The following is a 24388-nucleotide window of genomic DNA, read 5'->3' as shown; positions in this document are numbered from 1 at the left end:
GCTATTCTCTCAAGTATTTGCACTGGAAATGTGGACGTACGCAATTTTATGTTATATAACGCCGCTGTTTCTGGGCGATGTTTTCAGAATCCATATACGCATTCCCAATCCCTCAGGGGTACAAGGTATACGACATGATCGTACGAGTACAGGTACATCCACGTTATAAATTCAAAGCGTATAATCTCAAGTGCAAGCAAACTTGCAGCAAGCTACGACGGTGGATGCTGCGTCGCGCACATTTCTGCTCTTTCCCTCATCTTCCTTCCCACGATGGTCTCATTCGACCAATCGTCTCTCGTTGGCGGGGGTTGTGCCATAAATGTCGCGTGGCTTATCCCGGATCCCGTCGCCAGATCGGCGCCACCGTGTACATCACCAACTGTATACTAGTCCACACTTTTGGTGGCAGCAGCCCAGTCTAAGGTCCAATCCCCGAACCGAACGGTCGCCCGAAATACTTAGGTAAAGGTCTACATCCTTTCTCTCTCTCTCTTTCTTTCTTTCTTTCTTTCTCTCTACATCTTTCTCTCTCCTTCTTTCTTTCACTAAATGAGACAAGCGCAAAATTTTCTATTTTTTTTTTTTTAAGAGAGAGAGAGAGAGAGAGAGACAGGAAAAACTGCGGTAAAAAGTTTTAATTACAACAAAAATCGAGAAAAGGGTAGCAAAGGGGGAGGGAGCGATATAAGCGCTATTGTGAGTGCACCTAAGGGAGAAGCAAGAAATTTTCTCTCAATCGCGTGAAATACGACGAGATTTTCCAACGCGTTTTCCAGAACGCGTCTACGATCTATTGTGCGACAGTGAAGAAAGAAGCGCCTGGTCAGACGTGGTCCTCCTGCGCTGCCGAACTACGTCGCATAGTAGGAACTCGCTCTTCCACTAACCACCCACGCAAGATCGCGTGTTAATCATTAACTATTAATTATTAACCATGTTCTCTATATTTTATTCTATTCTTTTACATGTGTACTCACAAGGTTGTACATTCATAAATTAATAATGTCATTAATTTATCGAAGGCTTATGGATGGCTAAAAAAGATTTAGACTAATAATTTTAATTAACCCTTCGTCTGCAATCATACTTTGCAATCTTCCTTCCGTTTGCAATCTGGATTTTCTTCGTGTTTTTTCAAGGTTTTAAAAAAATAAAAAAATTCAAGGTTATTTTTTAACATTTTTGTTACATTACCAAGTAGTTTTGTAATTCGAACCTTTATTTAATACAAGTGAAATTTTGCTTGTCCCAAAAAGACCCAGATTACAGACAAAGTTAATGTATATAATATTAATATATAGTAAAAAGTATGTAATGTAAACAAAGAGACTGTGAAGTATTAATTTTATAATTATGTATATTAGACTTGTCACAGTTTGTCAAGATCTTATAACAATGTATTGAGGATAATTATTTAAAATTTATCATTTCAAAATTCAGAACCTGATCTAGTTTCATCGATCAATATAAGAACAATCTTATTTTAATATATGTTATCTTTACTCACAAGAGTACTGTCAGTTACGCATAATCGCGCGACCTCATTCGTGATCTCACGTCTAGAATACTATTTTTGCTTTGCGTGACTAAATTGCTACTCGTTTAAAATGACGTTTCTCTCTGACAGCTGTATGTTTAAAATCGAGTACAATCGCGCAAAAGTATGCAAGTCTTTCAGGAAGACGGACGAGTAACACGAACTTGTGTAATATGTACCTACTTTTTCATTTAAATATTCACGCGTTATCATTACTTTCTGTAAAATTGCATTTACATTCCAAATAAAAATTTGTTGATTGCATTATAAAAGATTATTTAATTATTTGATGAATCCCCCTGTCAAAAATTAATTTTATTTTTACGTTACGTACATGACATTGATACTTTTTAAATGACTAGACGTATCTTAGGATATAATTAAAAATGTGAGATATATACAATATATATAAAAGCATTCTAGGATGTTCAATCATATTGTTATAGTTTAAAGAACAATTGTTTTATTTTATTAAACAAAAATTGTTTAATACTCAAAGCTTAGAGAAGACTAAATATTTATTCATTGCAATAAATTTAATATCGCCATATGGCTATGAAATTAATATTAATTGATTTTTAAAAGATATTGATCGCAAATATGGAACACAAATTGATCTTTAGGAAATCTAGGAATTGAAAAGGGTGTTTACAAGCGTGTAAATAATCTGCTGTTGATAGATGATTTCATTAGAAAAAATGGCTTGGAACACAAAGAGTTAAGATGCCTCGTGTAATATCTCTTGAACACGATGACTTTAAGAGATGGTCCTCGTTAACGGCGGAAATTTATCGTTCCCGCTTTTCCTACCGATCTCGCCTCCGCACCTCCGGTGAATTCTAATTTCGTGAATGCGAGACTTGGCAATGGCCGGCACGCGTCGTCTACAGTTTCCTTTTTATTACAATACCAATTTGAGACTCGCGCGCCACGCCTGCGACGATCGTCGAGCTTATGCCAATCGTCTGCAAGTGGCGGATTGTTTATAATAATTGGCAAGGATTTGTTTAAAGCTTATATAACACGAGCGCGCGCGCGATCGCGTATTTATACCGCCGGACGAGAATAGCCGATCCGCGCGTTCCGCCAAGACCGATGCACGTCTGTTATAGTCGTTCTCTTTCTACTGTTAAAACTCGAAACAATTTACCTGTTAATCGTCGAGGAAGAGCTCTCGGTGAGAGCTCTTTGCATTTTTCAGTTTTTTTTTGTTGTTTTGTCACAAGAAGAAACAGTTTTGCAAGACTCACCGAGCTTGAATAAACATGTCTGATCAGATTGGGGCGTTACTACTTTTTGGTCGCATCGAGATTAAATTTAACACTGTTACAGACGCGATTTGAGATCTGTCACAACAAGTGAGATCAAATCTAAAAATCAAGTTTGTTTATTTGAAAATTCCGAAAAACACATTCTTAGCTTAAAATAAACTTTGACGCGACAAACCAACCTTTCAAAGCTGTGGGAAAATTTAAAATTCTGCTATTTTTTTTTCTCATTTTCTCATGAAACTTCACTCGTTATATATTTTTATTCATAAATAACCATTAAGAATAAAATTATTAAAAAGTTTATTCTTTTTTTCTATTAATTCAAAATTAACAAATAAAACGGTAACAAAAAATCTTCAATAATTTTTTTACAATTTTTTTTTAACGCAATAAGAATTGATCATCGTAAACGATACTCATTATTAATTTTGATTATATGTAAAATGACGTAATATAAAATAAGTTTTCTGACTAAAAAATTACGTCTCTCGTACATAAGCCGCGTATCCCGGCTGAAACGTTGTCTAATCAGAATGGCCACTATTACTTGTCTATCGCGCAAAACTATTTTTTTTTTTTCCATAGTGGCGATAAAGTTTTGGCATTAATATTGCAATGTGCGAAAGTTTTCCTTCGTGTGGTTTCCTTCGAGACAGTCACGTGGAATTCGGAGGCTTTTAACAAGTCACGCAAGCTCTGTAAAATCTAAAGAAGCGTGCACTTAGGAAATTCGCGTTCGACTGCCTGCCAAGTCATCAATATTGGTTTCTAACACTAGCTAACACTTTCTAACTTAACCGCATGCACATTACCAATACTACGTAAGGCACTTTTATACAAATAATCGTTACAATATACTAACTGTGCTTAAAAATCACGTTAATTACGTAATATTATATTCTTTAACAAAAGTAATTTTTCTCTGCTGAAGATAATAACAAAACAGTAATTTTTAAATTATCAGCGATTATAAAAGCTCTGATAAATTAAATCTAAAGCTGCACGTATTCGTGAATACAAATGAGTAAATTTATTAGCTGGAAAAGTTTTATTGAGAACAAAAATTGCATTAATTCAAAGTGAACTTTAACAGGGTGCACGAGGTATTATTATTTAATCAAGCTGTATTATGTCAAGCTTGGCTGTCTTACGAGGTCGCGTGGCGCGGGTAGCGCGGGAATTTTCAGCCAAGAATGCTAAACGACAGGTGGAAGCGCAGTCGTAAACTGTAATCCTCTTGCAACGCATTGGGAGGGTCTAAAGCTTCGCACGTGTTAGCGAGAGAGTGCCAAACCTCTTGATTATTTAATTCCTTCGTCACGCGTTTTCGTGACGCGTACAACAGAATGACGTATTCGTGAGACATGCATACGCAAACTTTTGTATTTTTGTACGATATAAGCTTGATCAAATAACAAAAAAAAAAGTATTCTAAATACAAATCTTTATTTGTATATAACAATGTTTCCGGTGAAAATAATTAGTGTAATTTTTCTGTCAAAAAAATTATTAATAAGATGTTGTTTTATTATTCTTAGGTTCTATTTCTAGTTTCAACTTTCAGTAAAAGTTCTCGTGTACTATGTTACATATTAGTGGCAAAATGATCAATATAAGATATTCAATATAAATCGCGGTTAATTAATTGCTATAACTGAAATTCGTGTGACAGATTAACTTTTTCTCATTCATGAAAAGCAATTAGTCTATCAATTGAAATATTTTTACGATAATTAACTTGGTTATCGAATCAACTGTACGGATAGTGGGACATATTGCAGTTTTTGGATCTACGTCCCAGATGATTTGATCGCGCCATATATATTTTTAGAAGCCATCTAGATTACCACGCTCGTCCGGATGGGGATTTAATCTACCTTCTTTGACACGTGTACTTCTACCACGCGTCTATATCTTCCAATTTCTTCTTCGTTTTTCTGTCAGCGCGTCCGTGTTGTCTGATTATAGACGTAATAACAATATAAAAATTGCGATAATCCCCTCCCTCAACTTTGTATTTATTTCATATTTATCGTTATATATAATATTTAATTCTTAAAAATGTTTAATGAATCTTTCTTAATTCTACGCTTTGAAGTCTGTAGAAATCTGTGCAATTGGTTAGCGTGTCAAGCACTCGTGACTCGACCTATTTTCATGCGGATATGATTTTAAGGTCAAGATATTCTCGGACGATCTAGTAGAAGTAGACACAAATCAAAAGATTAAGCGACTTTAGAAATTTTTTTTAGCCGATACAGCTAGCTGAGACAATTATCAGTATTCTAGATATCTTTTTATAAACGTGCCAAATTGATGATATAAAAAAATTTCTTTAAACTTTCTTAAAATTTATAATATAATCTAATCTCTACGCCCTTTATTCAAGAGATACTCGAGATCGTAAAAGCGTAAATTTATATTATATGCATTCGAGGTCCGGTTCTAGAATTGTCATAACTACGATGGGTTTTACGAGGTCATTATCGTCGGGACATGGTGTCATGAGTCTCCAATGGGGATTCGCGAAAATCGGTCAAAGTCAGACGCAGACTCGTTGACTATGCGTTGCCTCGAGCACAGCTTCTCTCGACGCTTCCACCTGTTACCAACTAAAAACGGACCGGGGCCCGGGCAGTCTAAATATAGTGACCGCGCGGGCGCGAATCCGGGACTCTTGCGTCACGACGCGTCTCTTGTGGGCGCCGCGACGCCTTCCTTTTTGCTTACTCGAGAATGCAGACTGGAGAACAAATCACGGAAAACTTTAGGAGGCCTGCCTATCTCACTTGCATACTTTCTAAACGTTCAAAGACAGAGTTGAAGAGTTCAATGTGACAATAATACAACCTAATTCACTGTATAAAAAGCTCGAATTAATTGAAACTTAATTATCCAACTTTTGTACACATTCCATTTTTTATTTGAAAAAATTTTATTCTAATAAAATTATTACTGCATATACGCATACACAAGGTGTTCCATAACTGATGGTACATCTCTCATCAACGAATGAGATTCTACAAGAAAAAATAAGTTTAAAACATTGAATAAAATTTTTTTAAATAATGCGTCATTTTCAAAATAATTAAATTAAAAGTTGATATATGTTGACAAAAAATATAAAATATCTTTACTCTCAATTTTAATATCTATGAAATGTAAACTATTTATATTTTAAAACACGTATCTTTATAGAATAATAAAATGAATCATTTAAGGCAAAGAAAACATATAAATACTTTAAATAAGTAAATAAAATATATAATATATATGCAATTATGCACATATTTTTTAAATTATGTATTTTTTTTCATCAATTGATTCATCTCATTATTATGTGTATAAAAATATTAAGATACGTTATTAAAAAATAAATAATATATGAGATTTTATTTAATATTTTATGTCAAAATATGCCAATTTGTTAATTCGATTATCTCAGAAATAATGCATTACACGAAAATTTATTCTACGTTTCTAACTTATTTTTTATGCTGAATCATCCATTTTCTGATTAACTCTTCAGTTAAGAAATACCATGTAGATACCATGTACATACATATTTTTTGTAGAAAATATAAAAATTAAGTTGGTTTTTTATTTTTAATGGACATAAATATCGAAGATAACGATGTATCAGAATTTTGTAATTTTGACATTATTTTAGGAGAAAATAATTTGATATTATTTTTTAGAAAAAAATGCAATTAACGTAATTTCGATATTTACATTTAAAGTATGACATCGTATACTCGAATCATATTGTACACATATGCATTTAATATAAATAAGCCAGCAGATAAATTTTTTAAATAAGATCGACATGACGAGTAACCCCATTTTCACTTCATCTTCACGACCTTCAGTCATTCCCGCCGAGAATGAAACAGGAATATCTGCGAAACTGCTCGGACGATCCAGGGCGACTATAAAGTACGCGTGACTCTAAAATTAGCGACATCCATTGCGTCAACAAAAAGAAAAACGACGCTCCCGTTTTGTGTCACAGTCTACTATTGGCCGACGTAAGAAACCAATCTTGCTTTCTCACGCGATCGAAAACGGAACGCGGCTACGTGACAATTTTCAAATTACAAATTTGAATTTGACAACATCAATTTACCAAGTCGTCAATTTGAATTAAAGAAAATGTTATAGTATTATATTTTTTACATGATTCAAAAGCTGTTAAAATAATGTATATTATGTAGAAGATAAAAATTTATTTGTATCTTTTATATTAGAGATTTTTCTTAAAGATTCCTAAAGTCAACCAATTAAAACAAGTGAAATGTTAAAATTAATTAAACTAGGGCCAATCTGAATTTATCTGCCAGGATTGTCTCATACCATAAATAAATAAAGGAAATGACTGAGTCATGATAATGGATTGCGGAAATGGAGCACAGTTTACCGAGGCAAGGTTAAAAAAGCACAGCCGCACCTACGCAAGCCGTTAAATTTAAGATGACTTATGCAATCACCTTGGGCCACAAGAATTTTGTGTAGCGCTTATTGCGAGAGTCCCTCATAGGAACTTTGTTGCATATTGTATTTAAAAAAACTGCAAATTCATATTTCTTTAGTCTACTCAACAAATAAAATTATCAAATTTTCTCGATATAAGACTTTTTTGGCATAATTTTTTTCGTTATCTGATATTTTTTTTACATGTTTCCTTTTTTTTCACAATTTAATTGATTACTAAATTGATTACTAAAACGTCATACATGTAAGAAATTAAAATATTATTTATCCACGTCTTAACTATTTTGAAAATTAATGAAATCTGGAATTGACGAATATGTTGTATATATGTTCTACAATCTTCCCAATATTCTTTTTGAGTATGACAGTCTTTATATTCTTATACGAGAAAAAACAGTCCTTTCAAAGAATTGAATGATAAAAATTATTATAAATATCTATAAAATTGTATTCGTTTACAATTCACGCAATTCACGAATCTAACAAATATATTCTCGATTAGAAATGCATGCAACTTAATTATCTTTTTATTTTTTTTTATTACAGCGAACGAGTGTGGTTAGCAGTTCAGTAGAGTGGCAAAATGGACGCGCGATTCAGAAGCAATCTCGACATGATCGGGCGCAACGAGCCCATCACAAGAAAGGCGAAATTTTGGCAAAGTTACGTACGGGCCCTGAAAGGTGAGGCGCTCACTTGACATGAAACTATTTGTTTCTCTTCGAATTTTCTATAAATATGAATTTTGCATTTACATAAACTATTCATCAATTTCCACATATGAAACAAGTAAAACTTTTCTAAAAATTTCTTGCGTACGTATGATCATATTTTCTTATACTTTAATTTTTTGCGGCGCTTACTCAATTGAAGTACATTTAGTACATTAATGTTTATTTTCAACAATGTGTGTGTGTGTGTGTGTGTACATTAATTTTGATCACGATTTAATTCAATCTTTACACTTGTCTAATTCTAAGCAATAAAAAAAAGACAAAGAGCAAATTTTTAAACTGAGATTTTAAAAAATTACCTTACATTGATGGAAATAAGCACCAATCGCTTATGCGATCATGTTGCATTTGTATTTTTTGTTTAAATTTAATATCGCACATTATTCACCGTAAATGAAACGTCGGAAAGACTTATTTGTTTAATGGTAATAAGAATCTAAATGAAAACATAGGTACTGACGACATCAGAGCTCCTGAGCACACTCACAGGCCCCGCAGCATTTTCCGCTCGGAATTTCCTGAGCTGCATTCCACCTCGTGGCCGTTTGGAAAGTCAATCTACGAAAACCCGATTCACGCAGCCGACCGTATTAATGTTCCCGGATACAGGTGTGTACGCAAATTACTTTCTTTCCATTCGCTATTCGTAGATAAGGTGATTCGCGGCTTATTGTTAGCTAAATTGTTAGCTAAATTAGAGGATATCCAAATTAAAAGACAGAATCGTATTATCGCATTCTTTCAAGCATATTCAGCACACTATTTGTACAACGAATGTATTCTTGATAAGTCTTGTATATCGCTTCTTGGCAGACAGCCAAAAATACGGAAATCTAAATATATCCTCGTCGGCCTACTTTGCAAAATTTTACTCCTACTTTCTAATGATAATAATCGATATAGTGATAAAACATGTATGTAAAATCTATCATGTTAAATATTTTATCTAAGCGAAAGATATTGAGATTTAAGTATATTTATTAAATATTGTGAATTAAGTATTTATAACATTTATAGTTTCGATTTTGCGAAATATTAACGCGATTACGTTTCGATCTCTCTCTTTTCCAGGTATCTACCCGTGCACCGTGAGATCTACGGTTACTCACCAAGGCAGCTGTATCCCCATCAGTACAAACCCATAGAGCGCTTCACCCCCGGTACGTACTAAAGAACTGTGACCAAAAGAGTCCAAAAGAGAGTGAACGACGTCTTAGAGAAAGAATCGAAAGCGCGAAACGAAACGAAACTCTTATAATACCTCGATATCGAACGAGAGCGAGAGCACGAGAGTGAGAGAAAGAAAAAGAGAGAGAAAGAGAGAGAGTGTGTGTGAGAGAGAATACGTGAAAAAAAAAAATGAGAGACTGGAAGCGTGACGAAAACCAGCACGAGCAGAATAGAGTAGAACCGAAGAACGGGAGTAAGAAATGAGAAAAAGCATGAACCCAGAGAATGGATTATGAAAATCACCAAGACGTACCGAAATGTGTTAACAGATAACTACACTTGTTTTCGTGGACCTTCCTAGATTAAGTTCTCGATGTATAACCCGGTGCTTTTGGCTTCTGGCCGGCGTTCTAAAGGGGACGAAAAAGAAAAACACGCGAAATGAACGATCATTCTCTACAGAAAGACATCGTCGCATCTTATGCACGCACGCGACTCTCCGGGCCTTTCTCAGAAGCCAGAAACGCCTTCCCGGAGAGATACCGTACATCACATTCTTACCCTGCACCTTGCCTGCATATTTAACCAAAGAGAAAAGAAACTATCAAAAACTATCAAGGACTTATCACCCGCCTCCCCCCCCCCCTAAACCCGATTTTACGCCACGTGTCGCTACTCCGATGTGTAAAATGCGTATGCACTTTTTGAACGTACGTGTCAAATAGACCGTTTGTTTAGTCTCACTGTAAATCGTAATAATAATCGTGTCTACCTTCATATCATATCATGTGTAATACTAATTATTTTACGCGTCTCTCTTTGTATCTAAGTTATTATACTTATATCGCTATATGAGAACACATTTACGTACGTATAAATATATGTACAATATGTTTCAATATCTGAAGACTTCTCTGCCTCGCGACGCTCCACTTTAGAATTACATCCCTGTCTTTGGATCCTAATCAATTGATCGAGACCAAACTCACAATCAGAGCGATCGACATGACATAAATTCATGATAATAAAATGCTCCATGGTGTAAACTCGATTAGAAAAGCTCGAGGCAGATTGTAATAGTTCCAACAAATTATTTAATTAATTAATCATATTGTAATTTCAATATTTGATACATAATATTTAAATTATAACAATCGCCTCAAGTTTCTCTACGTTAAATTAACATCGCCTTTCATTATCATATCAGCTTTTTTAATATTCTAATTTAATAAATTTTAAATCATTATGACGCTTAAATATAATTTGTCATTAAAAAAAAAAAAAAAAACAACAGTATTGAAGCAACTAGTTTTGAAAAAATTTATTCTTCTAAATTTTTAGCACGTTTATTTAACCTCGATCCACTGCACGATCAAATAAATAAAAGAAATATTTTTTCGTTATAATAATGTATAAAATTTTTTCATTCTAACAACCATCGCATATTTCTAATGATCAAATAAACTATTTATCAACGAGTAATTATATCAACGAATCGACCATTATCGATATACCATAATGCCTAACTTGAATCGAGCATTCAGGCGTCACGGATCATCGTTCATCGTTCACCGTTCCATCGATCATGGATCACACGTGGGTCATGTCGTGCTCGAGGTGTCGCCCTATGACTCGTCTCTAGAGAAAAAGCATTTCCTAGCTCATCGTATGTCCAGTAACGATTCAGAGTCATCAAAGTGGGGTATTTATTGTCGATGATTTGCGCGGTCTCGCACGCCGCTGAGCAGAGATTTTGGTTTCTGATTTCCAGGCGCTAGACCCAACAAGTGGCTCATACTGAATCGCATCATCGATTTGAGCGACCTTAGATGCCAACAGATCTCCCGAAAATGGGAGACCAAAGAGCGAATCGCGCTCACCTCCCGAGCGCGACGTCATTGCTTACGAAACACGATTAACTAACACATCATGCACGGTCCCGCTTATCCCAATAATCCCTCTTTCACATTTACGAATATCACGTTATATTATACATACACATGCACTCTTCCACCCACAGATGGAAGCAAGTAATTGCTTAGCGTTTAATGTCTAATAAAATTGTTCCGCGTGGTTTTGCGATCGCTAATATAGTGCTTCTTTAAATATCGAGCTGCAATCTTTTTAACAATTTTTTATATGCTCTTGTTATTTACAATTAAATGTAAGTTTAATCATCAAATTATAGATTAATATAATTATTATAACGTGTTATTATGGACAGATAAATTGAATTAGATTTTTTGATAATTTTATTTGTAATAATTGTAATCATATTTTTTAATTTAATTATTAATTATGTTTTATTCAAACTAATAATCATTACTAATAGTTAAAGATAAATTAAATATTAGTGCACATTAAATCACGCATTTAAAGTATACGTACTTATGTTCGTTACTCTTCTGAATCACGCGGTAAGTCGGATAGGATTATACATAATTTTGTATAAAAATAAACACAGCAATAAAATCACGTACACGACAGTTTACACCTTACAATCACACACTGTAATTTACTATTACTTACAAAATGTTAACCGCTTTTTAATAATAATACGAGACAATTTTATATCGCAATCCTAAGCATAACCACTTCCTATCTTTCTTTCAATATTTTAAGATCATAGTCGAGAGAACAACACAAATTTTCACGAATAAACTCGTCATGGAAAAAAAAAAAATAATTTTGAAACATATTGCGATGACAAACCAAAATCGAAAATTCGACGTTTTACGAAAGTGCAACATAAAATTATTATACTTTTAAAAAGTTACAAATAAATTTAAGACATCATGAATAAAATATTTGTCAAAAGAATTTTTATTGTAAAATACTTTAATTTTATATTTTTAATCTTTTTTCTTCAATTTGAGAGATAATGTTAAATAATATTAGAAAATATTTGTAAAATAAATGTTTGATAATAAAATTATTTATCGTCATAAATATATTTTATATTTTGATGTAATTATAAATATATATTTTTGTTATATGTATTAATAATGAAAACATTTTGAACTACAAAAGCAATTTACTTTAAATATAAATAAAAATCGATAGTATTCTTTAAAAAGCTAAAACAAATAAAAAAATACTCGTTTCTTTTTATATAAATTTTTTAACGCGTTTTGTATTCTTTGTTTTAATTTTTTACGTAATTTACAACATGAGACACACGGACAAGATGCATGCACGCAGTATTCAGGAATCCTTAACTCTTGCAGCTGAGGTGGAAGTCGCAGCTTGACTGCGAAAAACTGAATGAGCCAAAAAGAAGATATTAAACGACGGATTGAAAATGGGATAAAGCGGTGGAAAAGCTGACTTTTCTGATTGTCATATGCACTATATTAAGCAGCACTATACGTAATCATATAACGAGTTAGTAAAAATCATTATATGAAAACAAAATGAGACTGCGATTGGAGCAGAGTGTGTGATGAACGCATGGTAGCTCTGTCAGAAAGTGATAATAAATGCGTGCGAAAAAGCGACGTGCGGAAAAGTTTTTCTTCTCGAAAAAAATTTTGACGAAGAAATAAATTGAGATAAAACATGGCCGCCAAAACTTGAAAAAGCTGGAAATTTTCTCTCGACGCTTACGCGTTCTAATTCGTGCTTTCGATTTTTCAGACACTAGATCGTCGCCTTATATAAAAATTAGTCAACTCTTTTTTTATTAAAGCATATGCGTAATGCAAATGCAATAAAAAATAGTACAAGGATCACTCACACAAGTACACTTACACTTTGTAATTTGCAGAAATTGTTTTTGACAACGTACACTTTTCAATTTTACTTATATTATTTGTGCATTATTACAATAAACAATTACAAAAAATAACTACAGGTCCCTTTTATAATCCAATATAAAGTAAAATTGCGTATGGATGTTCAAGGCGATGCGAAGAAAAATCGAAAGTTCTTTTTAATATATGCTCTCTAATCGGCAATAATACATGCACGCGTATTTACTAACAATGAACAAATTAACGTGCAATTAATTACAACCAGATCCAGAAATTTCTATCTTTTTCAGGATATGGCATGTACTTTTCTTTCGTTAATTTTCGACCCCCAACTTCCTTAGAACCCCTTTTCTAGCTTTTAAGTGATCCACCTCCGCCAAACAATTTTTTTCTGACTGGAATTGCATAATTAACGGCTGCTAATCTATGATGATTACATGGACGTATACGGATCGTCGCAATATTCGTAAAGGATCGCCACGAATACTGTACATAGTTTACGTCGGATTACACACCTGGATTTTAGTACGTACCGATCTTTAACGAAGAATTTTACGTAATTGATTCAAGCTTAGAAAGCTTAGGCAGTGTGATCGATTAACTGACTTACGACAAATGGTAGAAAGTTGAATTATTTATCCAACATTCGTAATGGGAGAAGACGCATAGCCACAATATCTACAAATTAGAAGACTTTAAACAGAGAAATGGAAATTATTAATATATCGACCATTATTTTACCGAATATTGTGCTAAATAATCAGCAAATACTTTTAATTTAGATTACAAATTTAATAATCATGTGCAAAACATTAGAGTTAATAGCGACACATTATAAAATAAAAGCAGTCAAAAATTGATAGTCTTACGATATCAATAGTCATTGCTAGCGCCAAGCTTTCATTAGCCTTAAATGCTAGTGCTGAGCACACGATTAATAATTGCAAAAGGAAAGCTAAGCCATAGTTCAGCTATTATAGCTATAATAAGGCATATAAGTCGTATTTTTACAGTACAAATCGTCGTTTCTCTATTTCTTCCATTATCGTTTTATTTTTACCCACATAATTTTTTTATAACCGAGTCGTTTTTTTTACGAGAATCGTCGCAGCTTTTTTTCCGTCACCAACTTTTTGAAGCAGCCTTTTCCTACAAGGTCAGTATGCTTTTTTTTCACTTTACGTGACGTCATGCTATTTTTTTGTGACAACGCTGCATTTTTTTACACACAGACTCGTGTGTGACGCGAGTTTACGCCAGCTTTCGGCAAAATAGACTTTCTACATACAGAGATGAATACTACTTGATACTTAGTAGATATTTAGCGCACGGCTTACAACGATATGAAAAAAAAAAAAAAACAGGGACAAAACCCTAGCATTTTAACTTCCCGCATTTCAGTGAACCAAATTATAATTTTAAGCGAGAGTTTGAAACAGTTTATCAATAGCGCGAATCAAAGTTGCAATTGCTTAATTATATTCGTTAATCATTCGCCATCATTCGCTAATTAAACGCAAAAATAACAAGAAGCCTGTATTAATATAATTTATAATTTTTAGTATTTTCTTAGAACAGAGCAATATATTTATATAAAAGTAACTTGTACTAAATAATTTTCCCCTACCTATTTTAATATAATAATTCATCATAATTTAATAACGCTTGCTGTGTTTCTCATATGCATGATGTATGTACAATATATGTGCATAATACAAAATTATTATTATTGCAAATGTTGCAAAAGTAATTAAAAGTTAAAATGCCTACTCGCTAAAACACTAGAAAAGAGAAAATGAAGCGTAAAAATTAAATATCAGTTTGATCAACTTTGGGCCATATGCAAACAAATTCAATCAAATCGGTATGCTATTAGGTGTCAAAATAGATTTTAGAACTCAGAAAAATTAATCGTACATTAGCGACTTGAATAATTATGAGACTTTGTATTAATTTTCTCATCGAATATCAAGAAGTATTATACTATTACGTTAATTACTATTAATAAACATCTTTAATTTAAAAAAAGAAAGATGTATATTTACCCAATTTAGACACACAATTCACAACTATTTTTTAATTAAATTTATGTTTTTTTTCTTCGATATATTTTTCTTGGTAGCGCAAAAAGGAACTTATATCTATGTATTAATACACGTATACATATGTATACAAATATGTATAATATATATTATATATATTATTTCAAGTTTTTTCAATAATCGGTAATATTTGATCGCATAATATAAAAAATTTTTAGGTATCATATATGCCAAAATAATGGTGATTCTGCGCGAGCGCGCGCGTCTAGAAAATTTAATTTATCTATACTTTAATAAATTCTTTAAATTAATTTATAAAATTAATTGATTAACTCATTTTTCCTTTGTGCGCTTGCCAATTTTGTAAAAATAAATTTAACGACGAGAAACCCGATACATTTTTCGTAAACCTCGGGATTAGTATTCCAACATTTATGAAATATATGCAATATTTGCATGTTAAAAGCTAAATATAATATAAAAGATATAATATAAAAACCTTCTGCGGATTCTCGGCGTTATAAAAATTGACTGATACATGTCTTTCTTGAACGAAACGTAGCGAATGCTTAAACGAAACTCATTTTAATTTACGTTTGGAATATTTTAAGAAAATTATTCGAACAATTTACATATAGCTCAAATTATTTAGAAATCTTAAGAATATTTAGTATTTGAATAGTACCAATCACGGAAGGCGTTCGCAACGTGTTCGTCGAAATAGATAGTTGAGCAAAGTTGTAAAATTATATATCGATTAATTTTTTCTCTCATTTTCATAAATGGCAAAATTACACAAAACAGCAAAACCATTCGACGCTGAGAAGGCTTGGACTGATCATCTCAACCGCTTGGCGGATATCGACAGAATGTACCCTAGCAAATCACCGCTCTTGGCTCGTCATTTAAGCCCACCGCTCAGTATGAAACGATTGTTCGATATTCATGGTGAGTATAAAGCGCAAATACAACATTTATTATACTTTTAAGCCAATTTCAATCTAAAGTAATAGATCTGTAAGACGTTCTATACATTTGTAATATTCCTATGTTTTCATGTTACATTCATATATTACACATATATCTAATATAATTTTCATAGATCTATTACTTTAATTTATTTTCTCCTCCGCAAAGAGGACATCGTTGCTGCGCAAATAAAATAACAATAATAAAAGATATAAGAAGACAATATTATGCTATGATCCTGCGCAGGACATTTAAAGAGCATGCAAATATAATAAGAAAATTTATTACTGACTTACCGACCTGATGCGCAACGAGCGGAGTTAATCAGCCACGAAGCTGCGGTGATTACTGTGACACAAACATAAAATTTAAAAATTAAAATTACGCTCAAAATAATCAATACTTTAAAAGTTAATTCTTATACACAGAGAAAGGTTTCTTTGAATAAAAAAGTATTTATTTGATTCAAAGAAATTTGTGCATTGCTATACGGTTAAAGAAAAGTTGACTCAAAAACATTTTTTGATTGTTCCTTTTATTAGAATTTCTTTTAAAAAATGGTTTTTGTTGCGCAACGCAAATATTTTTTTAAATAAAAAAAAATATAATTTTTAAAAATCAGAATAACTAAATTATGTCTTACATTGCTATCAATACATTCTTTGAATTAAACAGTTCTTTAAATTAGTTGTTTAAATTAAACGAATAATTTGGCCAAATAATTTATTTACTTAAAGATTGGTAATGTCATTTCTTCATCAAATAAATCAAATAAATTTTTATTTTCCTTTAAGGCATTTTCACTTCAATTTAAAAAAATCAAGTTAAAAGAACAATTTTATCAATTTAAACACAACTTTTTTCTGGCTGTGTATACAATTTTATATTCATTTTCTTTCTTTAAGTAACTCTTTTTTAATTTATTGCGATGAACAAAAAGGAGAAAGATTATCAAATTCATATAAATAAGGAATTATATTTACCCCAAGGTTGCTCCGCTGGGGCCCGATGCCTCTCCCAGGCCTCCTCCTCCTCTCAGTCCTCCAAGTAGTTAAGCTTCTTCCTTTCGTTGCACACGCGAAACACTCGTGAACAATATATTAAATTTGCGCGCGTGGACTAATTATTTATTAAGTTTTTCGCGTAATACTGCGGCATTTCGGGTTTATAAAACCCATGATATGAGTTCCCATTCAGAGGGATTCCCGTGGATTCAGCACCCCGAGTCGGCACGTAGAACGCACGCGTACCCGCCCCCGAACAAGGGTAAGCCCCACGCGGGAGAAAACGAAATCAATCGTATTGAATTCCTACGTCTGTTGTCTCACAAAAATCACGTCTAAAATTGACTCGTTCATAGGCCCAGCCAACGGATCATCTTAATCAGTCCCACTGGATCTTATATCCAAGCGGCGTCGACAAGACACTCGGGCAGGACGAGAAAAGAAGGTACTCATTGCCGACGTTTAGCATTTTAGACGAATCAGGAAATGAGAGCCAGCCTCTCGTCACAAGCTTAACCTACAAGGCCAGGTTCTGACCAAGTCAGATTAAACGTGATTCACCTAGCTCGAACCCCAGATCCAAAGAATCCAAAAAGGGCATCAAGGATCTAAGAAAGCCTTAGGATGGTGGACGAGAACAAGAGAAACGCGCAAACCCAAGAGAACTGATCCGATTTTCTAACCGCTTAGGACCAAACCGATCGCCGGAGACAGAGCGTGTAAACTCACACATCCAGACAACCGCGCAACATGCAGACGAACATGTCGTACAAGCGGCTCGGAATTACCTCGTGCACGGGCACTTCGGCATGAAACGTCGCGGTGCGGCGCGCACGCCCACCATACGCAACGCCCCAGTAAGGATATTCACTGCCAAGCAGCGGGGGTGCGATTCCCGGCCCTCGAATTAGGATTCTATCGAATGGGAGTTATGAAAAGTTCATTAGTCCAATACTTAAACGGCACTCCCGGAAAAAAACGCGCGACGCGACGAACCGGCTGCGGTTCGTTTGTTTCACAATAATTCGGCGATAATGGACGTTGGCTTCCTCTCGTCAATTACCTCAAGGAACATCTGTAACATACAATACACATTGGTTAGATAGGTTAGATATTGATATAAACCCTGCAATGAAAAAAAGACTAGCAATAACTATCAAATGTACAGTGAAATATTATCAATTAAATATTTGGCCATTGTAACCAAAAATAATTTTTCTTTTTTAAATATTTAGTAAACTTATACCAGATTTGATAATACTTACAAAACATTTAGAAAAATAAAATTATTTTTGGTTATATTGACAAAATATTTAATTAATACTATTTCACTAAACATTTGGTAATTGTTACCTGACTTCTTTTTCAGTGTGTATATGTTGTATATTTGTGTGAACTCACCTAAAAGTTGCGTCGCAGGCCTCATCCTCTTCCTCTCCGATCATCAACAAGATTGCACTAACTCACTCACGAAAATACGGTTACGATCGCGCGATGATACACTGAAAAAAAATCTGATAATAACTACTAAATGTATAGTAAAATAATATCAATTAAATATTTTGTCATTATGTCAAAAAATAATAATAATTTTATTTTCTTAAATGTTTAGTAAATATTACCAAATCTAGTATAACTTTACTAAATATGAAAAAAAATAAAATTACTTTTGGTTACATTGAAATAGTTAATTGATACTATTACACTATACATTTGGTGCTTATTACCCGACTTTATTTTCAGTGTACTTTACACGGCACTCCCGAGGACCGATCGCGCGCGATTGGGTACTCGGTTTCCCCTTCGAAAAATTATTTGAGTCCACTGAAGAAAAGAGTTTAGTAATATTTTTGGTAATATCTATTAATCAAATGTTTAATTGGCATTATTTAAGTCAACATTTAATAGCTATTACCAAACTCTTTTTTTAGTGTCCTTTTTTTAGTCCTGCGCAGGATATTCGAAAAACATAAATAAAATTTAAAAAATTGATTTACGACTCACCGACCCGATGCGCAAAGTTACTTATTGTCAGCTACGAAGCTACGGTGATTACTGTAACACATAAACGTAAGATTTAAAAATTAAAATTGCGCTCAAAATAATCAATATTTCAAAAGTTAATTCTTATAGGTTCTTAATGCAATTTTCAAAATGTTAAAAATAAAAAGCTAAATGGCGTGCGCAAAGCGCGCGTTGGTGGTACCTAGTGTTTAAAAAAATATATACCTCGTAACTTGATTCTACATGAAAGAGATATGCGTAAATATAATACATAAATAATTCATATAAACGTAATTTTGAAATTTACACGACAACCTTGCTAGAAACAAATTTATGCAACTTTGCAATTACGACATTACCTATTTCGCGTACTGCAAGCAGTGATCAACGGCTAAATTAATTAAATTTAATAATATTATTAGCTTATTTGTAAAATTATTATTTAAATGTAAAAATGTACTAATGTAAATTATATATTTAAGGTATATGTCTCTCTCTAAGATATTTAAAAGTAAATAATTCTACTTAAAACAAATAAATGCTTGTATTAAAATATATTATTTTAAAAAAATGTATTTCTTTTTCATTTAAAAAAAATTTTCTGTTTCCGAAAAAATCTTTTCTCTTAAGTCTAAATTCTCATAGAATTTGATCAACAATTGTTCTCTGTATATATTACTACAAATTCTTAATTTATAATTCATATCATCTATCGTTTTGATTTCTTCTTCACGCGCGAGAAACTATATTAATAAAACTATTTTAGTAAAACTGTTATTTTGATTTTTATTACAAGTCAACGGCAAATTTAATTGTATGGACCAAAATTGTGTCATTCTAGCAACTTTAGTAGGCCACAAAGATGTAGTATTTGCTAAACAATCGCGGCTAATAATATTTCGTTCTAGCTCACAAGAGAAGTCTCAAGGCTACTTTACAGTCGCGCTATACAGCCTTACATAACTAGTATATATTTATAAACAATATCTACCTACCTCGGCAAGAGCTCAGCGCCGTCCGCAAATCTGTCGCAGTCTGCAATCGATTCCAATTAAATTCGTGTCGCTCGCAGGTAATCTCGTGGACGACGATTTCTTATTGCCACGTCCAAGGGTCCTGTTGCGCAAGAAGCCGTTCTACGATCTCCTGGAACCATCACCAATGGCACCGATTAGTGCGTTTACCAGGGACCCATGGTGGTACCCGAGCTACGCGCCTTATATTCCGAGTTACGCTCAATACCGCACACCGTTCTTTCTGAGGGACAGTTATCTCAGCCCAATTAAGCGTAGCTATCTGTGGAGCCGACATCCCTTCAGGCCCTTTGGTATGTATGCCCATTAACCGTTTGATTCGTGTAATGTTCTTTCTCATGACGATCAAAGATCAATACCAACTCAATTTTTATTATTAAACCGATAATAAATTAATAATAATGCATCTAATAAATTATTGTATATTCAGTAATAATGAAAGCTTTATTTTAAATATAAAAATATATGCTCGCAGTGAATGACGATTGCACAAGTTTGTGTGACGTGATTGGCATTGGTCGTTGATAAACACTGACTACAGATGCTATTAAAAGATGTCGAAGCATTGCGAAATTTCCGCTAAATCGCGGCTATTATGCTACTCGTAAAACTCTCAATTCTAAATTTTAGACTAAATTAAAAAGTGTATACATATGAAATATTTAAATAGTTGATAAAAAAAGTGTCATAGAATCTGTAGACAGTAACTGCATTACATTTGCGATTGCTATTGCTTTTCAATTTTCTTAAAAGGATTTTTGTAATCGCAAATGCACATCTAAATCTAGACTACTGTGACAAAAAATTTAGAGAAAATACTATTATAACAATATTGCAAAATACAAAAAATGTTATGATTAAAATTTCACAACTTTTTGAAAATTAATGTAATATTTCAAATAGCAAGGCAATAGCATAGTAATCTAGAATACAATGCATTTTCTTAACATGCACTTAACATACATTATTAAATTACAGTTTAGACACTTATGAAAGACGAGATATTTTTCGCACAAGAGGTGTTTTTTTCGTTTCCATTCGTTTTCGTAATATACGTGAGCCATTGGAACTCATACTCAGCCGTCTATCTTTTTACCAGTAGAATAGTTTTAATCTCGGTATGGATTTTGATAATTTTTTATGCTTATCAACGCTATTAGATATTTAGGAAAACGTTTCTACTGGCGAGAAACTTTTCTCTCGATTATTCTTCAATCATAGATCAATCAATCAATAAATCAATCACGAATTTTCATCTAAAACTATAACATGAAGATTTTCTCAAATAATAAAATTAAATTGTATAAGGTTTAAAAAAAATTTTTAAATAATTAGAAATAACATGTGACGATCGTACGATTAAAGTTTAAAAGTTTTTCTCGAAAGTTGGCTGGCTCGAGCATAAATCAAGTGATAGAAGTCATCGCCAGTGGTGACGTCGAAAAACGGGTCGGAATATCCTTTCACGTGTCACCTCGATCGAAAATATAAACCGACGTGGTTATGCGGAGATATTTGGCACCTCGGCGATATTGCTGGTGATTTTGGCACAAACATAACACCGTGCCATCAGCTTCGTCGAACGGTAAAATTGAGAACACCTGGTGCCAAGCTGGCGAAATCGACATTTCGAACAGCTTTGTTTTTTGAATGAATTTCTACATTTTTCGATAGACTGCGAAGTTTTATTCTTGCTTAATTGCCAAGTAGCTGCTTTTCTTTTGAAGTCGAACATAATACAATTCCTTTACAAATTGAATAACATACACGAATACATAGAAACAAACTCTAAGAACGTCCAAAAGGTGCCTTAACTTTGCAAATTTCTTCAGGCCTTTTAGACCTTTTAGACACGTTTCTTATTTCTGTCCTGTTTGAGATTTCACCAAAGACAATTGATTAACGACAGACTCGACTCTATCGACTTGAAACCAAGAGTGTTCGATGCAGATGTAATGTAATGAGACCGATGCTACAGCAAACGAATATCTATCATTTCAGGAGCGTTATACTACTATTATTCGCAGCCAGTTCCACGATTTCACTTTACCAGCCCGTGGTACAATAAACGTACCACGTATTAAACGAAAAAAGTGAGCGATAAGAGATTAAAGTGGTCAAAGTGTTGAATCCCTCGCACCCCATTTACTCGTTTAATAAATCAAACAGTCAATAATCTCAGAGTCGGCGGGGATAGTGGTGGCACATCACGATTCACTCCGAAAACGGTCCTCGTTTGGGCCATATTAAAGCGTATTACATTCGCTATTAACATGCAAGTAGAACGTAACACATGAGTGATCAGCGTATATACATCGTAATGGACCCGTGTTACGACGGCTGTTTGAATGAGAGAATTTGGGCCTCTTAACCCTTGGGCTACCACGCGTATTTTTCTTGGTTTTTGTACGTTATTATTGTATATATCGATAGTCCCATCGCAAAATGCGTTCCTCCCTTCGCGTAATCCCGATTACACTCGTGTATTAACTCGACTGTTTTTTTTTCCCAAATGTTTTCCTCAGAATGCGTTACAACAATGTTCCCTAATCCTTGTGGTAATTATTAATTACCGAGCCATTACTCCGGCTGAGGAACCGCTGACAGAATCTCGAACACGCGGTACGTGCCCGACAATATCTGTCTGTCCAAGTGGTGAAGTAATTGTTTGTACAGTGATAAAAAAAAGTTCCGTTCCGCAAATTACAATCACTGCATGATATACATTCGCCACATTTATTTATTAACACCAGAAGAATTTTAAATTTTTATTCCTCAATGTCGAAGTACTCTAATTTGTTAAATTTTTTCAAATAACTAAAAATTTTGTGGAATTTTAATAACTGTGTGCTGTCGATAAAGCCAAGTCGATAGGAGTACGTCTATTATTAATTTTATAATTTAACTTGTGATTAAAATAAAAATATAATGAAAAAGATAATATAAACGATATAACAATATAACGATTTTTTAATATAATGAAAGTTAGTATATCTTCTAGTGTTAAAATCAACATGTCACTCACGATTATTAGCGTTTGCATAGCATAATACTCACTTCTTGTGGGATCGACGTTTAGCATAAAGACGAGTCGTTCTTGTCTGTCGAAAGCAAGGGCGGCAGTCTAGAAGCGTCGTAGCCGAAGGGTTTTGTTAACGAATATCATCCTAATTTCTCATGTAATCGGTAGCATCATCTAATCATAAAGTTATTTTACAATCAACATCTCTCACGACGTCTGTACATGATTTAAAAGCCTATATTTTACGAATCATTATTTTACTCAATTTTTTTTCATGTATGTATATTTTCAGTCAACTAATATGTAATGTGTATACTATATTTTGAGTTTTTTCAGTGAGAGACACTTATGAATCAAATACTTACGTCTCAAACACCCCCAGATAAATGTACTAGGGGGCCTCGTTTACGGTGTAATATTTCTATTCGACATAGTATCAGCTAATATATCAATAAATTAAATCTCGCGTAGAATAGTTAAAATTATTTAATTATAATTTGCCAGTTTTAGCTTGCTGTGTTCAATTTAGAACTCATATTTAGGGATTGTTATTAATGCCTTAATACAATATTTACGTTGTATTTATGAATGACTAACTGCCATCAGTATAAACGAAACATTACACCGCATACAACGAGGACGTGTAAAAACTTATATGAGTTTTCTAATGTTTGTACATTGTATAAGTTCCATGAAATCGTTTTGCTGAATTTTCCGAAGATTTCTTTAGGAGGACATATAACGTGTAATTTAAAGATTAATTACCTTCTCAGCATAGCAAATATCAAATCTTATTTTATATATATATATATATATATATATATATATATATATATATACACACACAATATATATGTATAAATTTATTTTTACATATTTCCTCCAGTAGAAATCTCGAAATTAAGCTCTTATGGAAAAATAATAAATAAAAAATTACATTTATCTTGCCGCATCTTGATAAGCGCAAATAATTTTCATGAATTTATAATTTCATTTATAATTTTTCAGCCATTATTTTTCTTGTTAAAATATTTTTCCGTAAGTGCACACGATTGTTATTTCATCTTTTCATATTTAATCAACACGTTTCTTTTTTTGCAGCTCACGCTTACTGATGACTGCCTGGTACCATACGGAAAGCGTGAAATAAAAAAAATCGACGAAAAAAGAAAAAAATAATGCCTGAAAAGGTCAATCAAAAAAAGAAAACTTGTATCACGTCCCAAAAGAATTTTGGCGTCTCTCTATCACAGTGCATATTTCCACGGAATTTTATTTATTTATTAACATTTCTCGCCATATGATTTATTGTACCTTTCATCCATTATCTGAAATAAAACACTGCCAAAATTTTA

At 33.1% G+C, this 24388-nt stretch overlaps 1 protein-coding gene and 1 long non-coding RNA gene across 6 annotated transcripts; both read left to right on the top strand.

The window, feature by feature from the left end:
• Positions 1-307: 307 nt before the first annotated feature.
• Positions 308-24388, top strand: LOC105202151. 5 transcript variants are annotated; one of them, XR_005575130.1, is made up of 9 exons: positions 308-465; positions 7849-7985; positions 8489-8645; positions 9108-9196; positions 15805-15948; positions 20050-20304; positions 20990-21129; positions 22013-22104; positions 24135-24388. XR_005575130.1 is itself a non-coding variant. In XM_011170551.3 (9 exons), exons 3-8 carry the CDS (start codon positions 7886-7888, stop codon positions 22093-22095), a joined length of 828 nt encoding a protein of 275 aa, XP_011168853.1. In that variant the 5' UTR covers positions 449-465; positions 780-866; positions 7849-7885; the 3' UTR covers positions 22096-22104; positions 24135-24388. The 5 variants fall into 5 exon arrangements, 3 of the variants coding, with proteins under 3 accessions (XP_011168846.1, XP_011168864.1, XP_011168853.1); XM_011170551.3 differs by lacking the exon at positions 20990-21129 and adding an exon at positions 780-866 and having other exon boundaries at positions 449-465; XR_851084.3 differs by lacking the exons at positions 20990-21129; positions 22013-22104 and adding an exon at positions 22537-22633.
• On the top strand, positions 16891-17952 carry LOC113003724. The gene is made up of 2 exons (XR_003268642.2): positions 16891-17235; positions 17330-17952. It is a non-coding gene; the product is annotated as an uncharacterized LOC113003724 (long non-coding RNA).

Source organism: Solenopsis invicta, chromosome 6, assembly GCF_016802725.1.
Source record: "Solenopsis invicta isolate M01_SB chromosome 6, UNIL_Sinv_3.0, whole genome shotgun sequence".
In the NCBI taxonomy this organism is placed as follows: domain Eukaryota; kingdom Metazoa; phylum Arthropoda; class Insecta; order Hymenoptera; family Formicidae; genus Solenopsis; species Solenopsis invicta.
This window is presented reverse-complemented; position numbering and strand designations above follow the sequence as displayed.

Excerpts from the sequence above, each read along its gene's own strand:
- LOC105202151 (XM_011170544.3), top strand. The coding sequence starts at position 7,886 with ATGGACGCGCGATTCAGAAGCAATCTCGACATGATCGGGCGCAACGAG. Across the intron at positions 8,646-9,107 it reads ATTAATGTTCCCGGATACAG|GTATCTACCCGTGCACCGTG; the intron begins GTGTGTACGCAA and ends TCTCTTTTCCAG. Across the intron at positions 15,949-20,049 it reads ACGATTGTTCGATATTCATG|GTAATCTCGTGGACGACGAT; the intron begins GTGAGTATAAAG and ends TGTCGCTCGCAG.